This window comes from Carica papaya, chromosome 1 (genome assembly GCF_054855325.1).
Source record: "Carica papaya isolate Zhongbai chromosome 1, ASM5485532v1, whole genome shotgun sequence".
NCBI lineage: Eukaryota > Viridiplantae > Streptophyta > Magnoliopsida > Brassicales > Caricaceae > Carica > Carica papaya.
The window spans coordinates 14,012,115-14,023,340 of record NC_142309.1 but is presented as its reverse complement, the minus strand read 5'-3'; the positions used below and the strand labels follow the sequence as shown (position 1 = coordinate 14,023,340).

The following is an 11,226-nucleotide window of genomic DNA, read 5'->3' as shown; positions in this document are numbered from 1 at the left end:
TACTTCTTCGGCATTTCCTCATCCAAATCCCACGTCCCTTTTTCTGAGGTGTGATGCTTCTAACATACCTTCACCATGGGAATCATCTTATTACGTAAGGCCTTATCAGTCCACCCGATAATTTCCATAGGAACCTCCTCATAGGCCATATCGACCTGTACCTCATCACGAAGAATAACATGAGAAGGATCAGGGTGGTACTTTTTGAGCATCAAGAAATGAAAGACATCGTGTAAGCCCGTAAACTCCTGAGATAGAGTGAAGTAGTAAGCCACGGGTCCAATGCACTTGACGATCAAAAAAGGTCCTACATATCGAGGGCTCAATTTTCCTCTCTTTCCAAACCGCATCTTGCCTTTCTAGGGATAGACTTTCAGGAAAACTTGATCTCCTACGGTAAACTCCAAGGGTCGCGTATGATTATCGGTATAGATCTTTTGGCGGCTCTGGGCAGTTGCCAAATTCTTGTGGAGGATTGCGACTTTCTCAATGGTCTCCTGAATGAGGTCTGGTCCTAAGTGGCGCTGGTTCCCAACTTCACTCCAGCAAGTAGGGGAACGACAAGGCATTCCATACAAAGCTTCATACAGGGCCATACTGATATTGGAATGGTAACTGTTATTATAAATAAATTCACAAAGAGGAAGATAGTCATACCAGTTATCACCAAAGTTGAGAATGCAAGCACGTAACATGTCTTCCAATGTACGCTCAAACTGACCATCTGTCTGGGGATGATAAGCGGTGCTGAAATACAACCTAGACTCCAAGGCTTATTGGAAGCTGTCCCAAAAGTGAGAGGTGAACCAGGGGTCGCGGTTGGATACAATGGATGAGGGAACTCCATGGAGTCGAATAATCTCATCCACATAAAAGCGGACTAACTTACTGGTGGAGTCTGTGATTCGAATAGGCAAAAAATGGGCAGTCTTAGTCAACCTATCCATAATGACCCAAATGGCATTTTGACCAGAATAGGTCCTGGGCAATTGGGTGAGAAAATCCATAGTTACGTGCTCTTATTTCCATTCAGGAATCGGAAGACCCTGTAGTAAGCCACCGGGTCTCTAATGTTTTACCTTTATCCGTTGACTAGTAAGGCATCGAGAGACATAATCAACTATATCTTTATTCATTCCTGGCCACTAATATTGTCGCTTTAAGTCCTGATACATCTTGGTACTTCCAGGATGGATTGATATCTTGGAAGCATGGGCGGGCTTAAGTGCATTTATGCGTACTACATTGGAGACCCAAATATGGTTTCAGAATTTGAACAATCTGTCATTAGAGATCTTGAAATTAGGAGATTCGTCCAAAGTAAACTTACCTAGGCTCTTGATGAGTTTCGGGTTCGTGGCTTGTGCTTCCCATATCTTCATAAAGAGATCCTGTAGGGCTCAGATATAAGCAAGGTAGGTGCCTTTTCCATAATAAATAAGGCAGAGTGATTGCATGGTGTCCATCATCTTCAAACTGGAGGCCATGATTTGGGCTAGCACAGCAGGCTCTCGTCAACTTAGGGCATCAGCGACTACATTTTCTCTCCCGGGGTGATAAATGATCTAACAATCATAATCCTTCAGAAGATCCATCCAACATCTTTGCCTCATGTTTAACTCCCGTTGCGAAAAGATATATTTGAGACTCTTATGGTCAGTTTAGATTTAAAAAGTCCGGCCATAACTTTAGAGTAAAGATAATGGCTACCAACTCCAAGTTGTAGGTAGGGTAGTTCTGCTCATGGACTTTGAGCTGTTGGGATCCAAAGGCGACTACTCTGTTATGGTGCATCAAGACACATCCCAAACCAATATGAGATGTATCACAGTAAACTTGGAATCTCCCCTCATTGTCCGGGAGAATCAACACAGGGGCAGAGGTGAGACAACACTTCAGCTCCATAAAGTTTTCATTGCATGCATAATTCCAAACGAAGGGTACACCCTTTTTGGTGAGTCCAATCATGGGGGCAGCAATCTTGGCGAATCTGTCAATGAATTGTTGATAGTAGCCTGCCAAGCCAAGGAAACTACGTACCTCGACCATATTGGTAGGTGGACTCCAGCTGGTCACTGATTCCACCTTAGACGGGTCTATAGAAACTCCTTCACTTGAGATTATATGACCGAGAAAAGAAACTTGATCCAACCAAAAGAAGAACTTGTTTAGTTTAGCATATAGTTGATTTTAGCGGAGGGTCTCCAACACTTCAACCAAATGCACAATATGTTCCCCATGGCTTTTAAAATACACAAGAATGTCATTAATAAAGACGATGATGTATCGATCCAGTGCGTGCCAAAAAACTCGGTTCATTAGATCCATGAAAGTTGCTGGGGCATTGGTCAATCCGAACGACATCACCTTGAACTCGTACAATCCGTATCTATATCAAAAGGTAGTTTTCAGAATATCTTCTTCCTTCACTCTCAACTGGTGGTACTCAGTTCTGAGATCGATCTTAAAAAAAATCGTGGCTCCTTACAGTTGATCGAAGAGATCGTCGATCCGGGGTAAGGGGTACTTACTTTTATGGTCACTCGGTTGATTTCCCTATAGTCCATGCAGAGTTGGAGGGTACTATCCTTTTTCTTTTGGAATAATACCGGAGAGCCCCAAGGAGAATGGCTAGGGTGAATGAATTTCCAGGTGATAAGAACAGAAAGCTGATGTTCCAGCTTTGTTAGCTTAATGCGACTCATGCGATACGCGGGTTTTGAGATCGGTTGGATTCCATGCAATAATTCACTCGGGAACTCTACCTCACGTGGGGGAGGATCAACGTCCATATTCTTATTCATTCAATTGTTAAAAAATGTTAACAACTTTTATTTCTTTTTTGGGGATCTTAAAGTTATAATTTTACGTTCACAATCTATTATATCTCTATACTTTTCTAACCAATTCATTCATAATATTATATCAAATCTTACAAAATCTAATAGTATCAAGTTTACACATACTTTTATCCCAAATGTTTTTATCCTACAGTCTTTATATACGCAATGAGCCCCTAGTAGTCCTTTAGAGGGAGTTTCCACTATTAGCATTTTTCTTAAAGCTTATGGTCTCAATTCTAGGTTACCTGCAAATGCACAGGAAATAAAAGAATGAGTTACGCCAATATCAATCATAGCCTTTGTAGGAAAATTATGAATAGAAAGCATATTCTGGATGAGAATAGGAGCAGGAAGGACTTTAATTTCATCTAAATGGTACTCTCGACCTTGTGCTATGGGTCGAGCTACATCCTTCGATCGCTGAGGGCAGTCTTTTATAAGGTGATGGGTGCTTTCGCACTGATAGTAGGTGTGATTGATACGTCGACATGGTAGGTCACCATGCGAGCGACCACAATGTTGACAAGGTTGGTTAGTTTTAGTAGGTGGGGCTGTAGGTGGGGACAACGCAGGAGGAAAGGAAATTATGATTTGTTTGTCTGGGGGGTTACTTACTGGGTCAGGCAATCTCTTTTTAAGCTGTTGGGGCTGTTGTTGGGCTCGAACTCGAGCAAAGTGTTGGTGCTTAGCCAAGATAAGATCTTCGGCCAACTGAGCATGTTTAAGCACCTCTACATATGAACTAGGTCTCAATATCGCGACCCAATCATAAATGTTGGCATGTAGGCCCTTGAGAAACTAGAAAGCTTTTTGGCTTTCGGGGGTGACATTAAAGGGGCAAACCTAGACAACTGAACAAATCGGGCTACATATTGGGCTACAGACAAGCTTCCTTGGTGGAGGTCCTAGAATTCCTCCTTTTTTTTGAACATAAGCAGGGAAGAAGTTATAAAAGAAAGCATCCATAAAAAGTTTCTAACCAGTAGAGGTAGGCAAGACTTTTTTCTTAAGTCGCCACCAGTGTTTGGTTTCACCATTTAACATAAAGGCTACAAGAGGGACTTTTTATTCTTCAGTCAGGTCTAGTACAGAGAAGAGCTTTTCTATTTGTAGGATCCAAGCTTCGGCTACTAAAGGATCAGGGTCACCTTCAAAGTATGGGCGGTTAAGTTTCTTAAACTTCATTATATTATGGGAGATAGACTGATCTGGGTTTTGGAACTCAGGGGCAGGTGTGGACAAGGGTTGGCCTTGGTTTTGTCATAAAGTTACAGTTAATCCTTAAATAACTCAAAAAAAGTTTTGCAAATTCAGCCCTGGTCGGATGATCCAGGGCTTCAGGTAGTTCAGTATGTTCTACGGATAGTCTTTTCGCGTCATTCCTACAAAAGAAAGGAAGACACGAATTAGAGATTTAATTCTTGAAACGAGGATATTTATCTTTCCTAGGTACTCCAAATGGTTTATCTATCCTAGGCCTCAGTGTAAGGGATTTATTCTGTGATGTTCTGCTCTGATACCACCTATGACATCCCAGGTGCCAATTAAGGTAAATGGGTGTCAGATACAGATTCAGAACAATGAGTGCATGATAATATTTATGTAGTGGAATCAAATCTTAACAAATTCCTCACAAACATACATATATAATGTTCTAAATACATACATCACTGAGGCCAGAAGTGGCTACAAAATACAAAACATAAGGGCCACTTCTTTCGTTATGCTACTGGAATTCATCAGAGTGCGGAAACAAACATGCACTCAGACTTGTGGATCCACGGGATCCTCATAGACTTCCAAGGATAAGTCTGCCTGTAGTTCCTCATTTTCTTCCGCATCTGGGGGGGAATGAAAAGAGTGAGTTCCATATACTTAGTAAGGAAAACAATATTAAATTAACATCATAAGATTTCAAAAGTTTATTATTTTATCTCACCGTTTAGCTTGTTTGTTTGCCTAACTCATCATTAGGGAAAAAATCCATTTATTTGCATATCAAAATAGTACGTTAGCACAGAAAATTAATTAGACATATATCATGCCAAATAATAGAGAAAATCAAATAAATCATGAAATGCACAGATTTTTCCATGTCATGCTTCGCAAAATCATTACAAACTTTCATCTTTTAGAACAGATACAGATACAGATTTCCAACTACCCAAGTGGAATGACCAGATCAGATACAGATATGGCAATTTGCTCAGGCCCACTTTTATTTGGCTAAACTATGGTACGATTTATGACCACGGTCGTACCAGCCATAGTGGTTCTAACAGATAGTTTATAGTCACGATATTACTTAGCCACGGATGACCCCTATAGATAGTGCGATACTACTCTCATCAGACGGCACACTGACATCCACTAGGAGTTGTCCTCTTACGTTTTTCCAGACCAAATAGGGGACGGGGGGAAGGGCAAGGGGAATAGATACCCTTTAGTGATAAAAAGTCTAATGAGACATTTGATATAATATATGCATGTCAATATAGATACACTTTGGACCATATAGACTTCATTCTGCTTTTCTCTTTTTCTTTTATTTTACTTTTATTATCACGGGCTACATATTATATTTATTACATGCAAATTCACAAAGTGTCAGTAAATCATACAGCATGCTTGAAAATCAGTACAATTCGACTCATTTGAATATAGAGGCGTGCAAAATAGGTAAAATAACTATCATATTAAATTTGTTTATCTAAAAATACTCCTTAAGACGTCGAAAGTAATACTAGATTCCTTACCAAAACCTTGATGTTTTCTTCTTCATCGTTTTTCCTTTCTTTATCTTATTCTTTCACTAATTTACAATCTCTATCTCTCTCTCTCTAAACCTTTTTAAAATGGAAGAAATGGAAGTGTGGAGAGGAAGGAAAGGGGGGCAATTTATAGAATTTTAGAACTATTGGATTTGCACCAAGTGGCGAAATTCGGTGAAGAGAGAGGAAAAAAAGATTCTTAGCACGAAAAACGAGGAAAAATTTTTTCTCCACCGACAGTGGCGACATGCCACCTAAGGCAGTGACAGAAAATTGCCTGAGGTGGCAGAGTCTAGTCGGTGCGCGACAGAATGCACACGCAAGTCCTAACCCCACATCGTGCGCGCAGAAGGGATGTGCGTGCATGTGTGCGGAGGGAATGTGCACGTTGTGCGCATATCTTGTGCGTGCTAGCGTGCGAATAGGACGTGTGCACTTTTCGCATGCCCCACGGCCACTGTGCGCGTGCACAGTGCCCAACATCTGCACTGTTAAACCATTTTCTTGCAGGATTTTTCCCGCGAGTAGGTTTTTTCCCGTTTTACCGTTTTTCAATTTTTTTCTAAATTTTTCTTTTGAAATAAAATAAAAAAATTTAAAATAATTTAAAATAAAATAAAATAAAATAATAATAAATTTAATAAAATAAATAAAAAATTAAAAATAATAATAGATTTAAATCATAGATCTCGAGAACAACGTAAATTAATTTAAATTTAAAGTAGCGAAAGGCCCAAATAAATAGAGTTTCCAAATCATTTTAGCACAGTGATAGGCAGGGTGTTACATAAAGCACTATGTGAAAAGGAAATTACCATGAGAGAATAATATTTAAAACTTTTATTAACTTACAAATGACTCTTTGTTCGGAGGGTTGAATACAAGTTTCTTATGGAAACAATCTACAGTGGCGTGATACGCCACTAACCAGTTCATTTCCAGAATTACATCAAAGTCCTCTGTGTCAATCTTTATTAAGTCCACATTCAGTTTTCTATATGATATGTTTATGATACAAGCTTTGTATATAACCTCCCCTAGTAGTGTCCTACTTCCAAGAGTTGACACAAACAACACAAAATCAAGTGTCTCAGGTAATATATTCAAGTTTTGTGCAAAAGCATGTGAGATAAATGAATGTGAAGCACTAGTATTAATTAAAACATGTGCAAGATGATTACAGATAGTGTACGTACCCTGTGTTACATTCGAGTTGGCTTCAACATTCTGCTGGGTGAGGTTGTAAGCTCTGCCCTAGATAGGAGGTCTAGCTTGATTCTAATTTTGCGAGCACTCTCTTGCATAGTATTGGACACTCCCACATATGCAGCAGGTATTGTTGAGATGATAGCAGGGTCGGTCCCCATGATTATTGTCATATTGCTGGCAAGTCCTACCACGTCCTGCTGCTGGAGCCTGAGGAGGAGCCTGAGTCACTGGTCTAGACCTCTTGTTCTGTTGAACTAGTACAGTGGGTGTTGGTCTGCAGTGTGAAACTGGGGGTCTGGAATTCCCCACTGCTAGAGGGAAGATACGAAGGTTCTTCCCCACTAGTTGTGCCTTGGCCAGATCGGCTGAGTAGCTGCTGAGCTCAAATACTTACAACTGCTATATGATCTTAGGATGGAGGCCCCACTCGAACTTGCTTGCCTTTCTACCTTCACCCATCATGCTTTCAGGGGAATACCAGCGCAGCTCTAGGAACTTTCGGGCATACTCTGACAAGTCATATCACCCTAAACTAGGTGTACAAACTCCATTTCCTTCAAATACTAAAGGTTCTTTGGGAGGTACTCTACATTGAAGGCCATCAAGAACTGTTCCCAAGTGACTGGAATGGGTAAGGTGGCCAACTTGAGTTGCCACCAGCGACCTGCCTCTCCCACGAGCATGTAGGTGGCGAGTACAACCTTCTGTTCAGGAACCACCTCAAGAGTTGCGAAGGCCTTCTCTATCTCTGCTAACCAATACTCGGCCTCTTCAAAAGAGGATGCCCCTACAAAGGTAGATGGGTTTAATCTTTTATACCTTTCAATGTAGCCTAAATCCATCATAGGTGAAATTGGGTCTCGTGGAAGAGGGACTGGATTATGCTGGGGAGGGACTAGGTGGCCTTGTGGTGGTGCCGGATGATACGGTGGAGGCACCAGATTGTACTATAGTGGTGCTAAATGATACAGTGAAGGAGCAGGTTGTACCAGGGTGGCTTTAGATCTTCCCACTACAAGGGTGACTCAAATTGTTGCACCAGGGGAGGGTCAGATAGCTCCCTCCTCTCCTTTCAGCCCTACTAGGCAGAGATGAGTCTCTCCAACATCTCAAAGAGTCGATCGACATCATCTCGAAGCGAACCATCCTGGCTTGCTTGGTTTAGTGGGGGCCTTTTTCTCCTTATATCCTTGTACTTATATTTCACAAGGAAGGGTTGAACGATAGTTTATATTTCATATTTTTAAGTATATGTAAGGAATGGTTATGAGGAACACGGCTTCGATACCAACTGTAAAGGCCCAGAACTCAAAGAAAATAAATTTGTATTTCTAAATGCAGAAGCGAACAATAAAGTTAGGGTTTATATTCCTTACACAGTAAATTGGGATACCCAATAGGGTTATGAGAATGTCCCTTCTATATTGGTTCATAAAAAGACAAACGATAATAAAAAACAAATAAATAGATATCCTAGGGGTTAACCTTTACTAGCACTTGAAGGGAGTCTGGGAAGTGAACTACTCACAACTCTTTTGCTGATCAGGATCTGGATCTTTGCCTTCTTGATCTGAAATAGTTAATAAAAGGGTGAGCTACACTAGCCTAGTAAGAATATCACACTAATAACTGATACAGAAAACTGAGGTTGGTAAAAAAATCAGAAAACAACTAATGGAGCCCTTGCTTTAAGTAAATACATTTAACTTTAGAACGTTTTATTCGATACTTACCGTTACGGTTTTATTTTTCAAAAATCAACCTATGAAGAAAATAACCAAATGACATCTCAATTTCATGCATAGGATAGACAATTCTTCATTTTTAACCAACTTACTAGGACACATTGGGGTCCATAGCGATATCCCTCTACTTGTGGACCCAGTATCAAGATTTGACAATTAACCCGACCGTCTCCATACCCTGTCTGGTAATGGGTGCCAAAAATACCATCGTCTCAATGCCCCATGTGGTATGAGGGTGAACCATATCTCCCAAAACCATTTGAGTATAGGACTTTTCAACCCCGTCTGACTGAGTTAATGTCCATGGTACGGTTCCCTATGTACCGGGTTCGTCAACCTTTTCCTAAGATTCCCAGTAAGCTTTTATTTATTTAGATTCTCATCATCAAAACAACCACCAAAGCATACCAATGTCTCATTTCATATTCATTGATTTATTTAAATAGCATTTAAGCAAGTGATGTACTTTAACATAACCAAATAACCAAGTAACAAGATAATCAAATACTCTAGAAGACCATAAAAACTATCAATTTAAATGTATGCACAATATAATAATAAGCAGTTTAGGTAGTACAAGAAAATAAATAGGGAATCAGGACAAATGTGAAATAACCGGTTCCGGCTCCACTATTGACTTGTAATTATTTTTAGAATTTTTTAATTTTTTCATAAAACACACAATTATCAATTATTAATCCTCAATTTACCGTAACAGAGAATAAGGTGAGCGATCCTTACTCGGATCAGTGTTTCGAAACACCATACTATCTATTACGCCTTCTAATGGATCTCAAGTTTCCTTAATTTTTGCTGCGGGAATCAAAATACTTGTCACATACCTAAAAAAAACACCAAAAATCCAAAATCGGTGTTGAAAACCCTTTTCGGCCAATTTTAGGGTTTTGGTACAGCGGCACCACCGTGCTTCGAAGCTGGCTCTACCGCCCATAGCAGCAGTTCACCTCGGCCTGGCCAATTTTGGCTAATTTTGGACGATTTTACACATATCCATGCGAAAAAAAATGTTAGGGGGCCTCGGTTGGCCAAAAAATCAAAAGAAACCGAACCTACCGGCTGGGGGGGGTCTCCAGGTACGATGGCTCTGTCGGTTCTCCTTTGTAGCTGGAGTTTCTTCTTTTGCTAACCTGCATAAAAAAGAACGATGAACACAATGGTTGAAAAATTGTGTGAAGCAGGAAACGGAAAATGGCTCATCGAAGGAGTTTTAGGGTTTTGGTTATGGCGGCTCCGTCGGGCTTTGCTTGCGATTTTCTACTCACCCGTCATCCCTTTTGCTCCGATATGGCCACAGAGAGACTTAGAATTGAATTCCGAGTGGGAAGAGAAAAATGTTACCTTTTTTTGGCGGTCGACGGTGGCTCCAGTGTGACGGGGGCTGAGGGTTAGTCTCCTTCTCCGGCGGCTGGTTCTTCTTTTCCGACGAGGGCAGGTGCGGCTAAGGTTAGGGTTCCCTGAGATGCGATGTTTAAATATCCTTCCCACGTCAATTTGGGTAGTCCATCTGCGTTGACGTGGAGTGAGGAGAGCCATCCAATCATTGCCTATTTAAGCCAATTGCGTGGGCAAATCTGAACTGTTCATTGTGATTGATCTCTTATGTTCGATCGCGTCTAAAGAGGAAATGCATCCGTGTTGTCCGTGTGCGCAGGACGTGATCGGGACCGTCGGATTGCTAGGCACACGGATCGCTTGTGTGGCCACCCGCGTGGTGCCGATGTTAGTGTGTTTTGCCATGCGGCATGCTCTGGTTCCTCGTGGCTGCTGACTGGGCCATTTTACACGGCCAAACTTTTCTTTTTTGCGATTTGGCCTCCTGTTTTCGAATTTTCTTTCAAAAACACCCCCTTATTCATAATTTAATCATTTTTTTTTAAATTATTTTTAATTTTGTCCCTAATTTATTTTTTTCAATAATTTAAATAAAATAAAATTAAAATAATATTTTTAATTATTTATATATATTTTATAAATAAAACAATTTATCTTGGACTAAATTCTGAGTCCTAGTATTACAGAAGGGGGTCCCTATTTATAGAAAATGGGGACTGTTCGATTTGTGTCAAGAGGCAAAATTTGGTGAAGAGAGAAAAAGTCAATGAGAAAGGTGTAATGTGATGACTGATGGATTTGACCAATGGATAGAGGACATGACGTGACGATGGCACAAAAACAAGAGGTAAACCACCCAAACGACGGTAGCACGTCGCCCATGCGATGATGGCTTGTTGCCCAAGCTAGTGGCGGCATGCACTACCTGAGGCAGCGCACGTTGCCCCAGCCAGCGGCGCATTGCAAGCCTAGCCTGCTGCATGCACAAGCCTATAGCGCGCAGGGTGCTGCACGCAGGCCTACCGCACACAGGCCTATTGCGCAGACGGTGCGCGTACAGGGTGCATGGAGCCACGCCCGTCCGTGCACGATGGGACATGCACACAGACCGCGCCTCACGCCCCGCGTGGATGGGATGTGCGCACAGTGCGCACATCCTGTGCTAGCCGTGCGCGTGCACGCACGAGTGGCATACGAAGGTCGCGCGGGTGGGATCCTTCTCGCAGGTGTTCTTCCGGGATTTTTTGTTTTTTTCTCTATTTTTCCTAAAATTTATTTAATTACTAAATAAAATAAAATTTTTCC

At 41.2% G+C, this 11,226-nt stretch overlaps 1 protein-coding gene across 1 annotated transcript; it reads right to left on the bottom strand.

Annotated features, from left to right (window-relative positions):
* Nucleotides 1-359: 359 nt before the first annotated feature.
* Nucleotides 360-2,049, bottom strand: LOC148269232 (uncharacterized). The gene is made up of 6 exons (XM_088213082.1): nucleotides 1,711-2,049; nucleotides 1,331-1,391; nucleotides 1,174-1,240; nucleotides 808-939; nucleotides 658-747; nucleotides 360-615 (listed from the first exon to the last, which is right to left on the bottom strand). The coding sequence occupies exons 1-6, from the start codon at nucleotides 2,047-2,049 to the stop codon at nucleotides 360-362; spliced, it is 945 nt and encodes a 314-aa protein (XP_088069208.1).
* Between the last annotated feature and the right edge of the window lie 9,177 nt (nucleotides 2,050-11,226).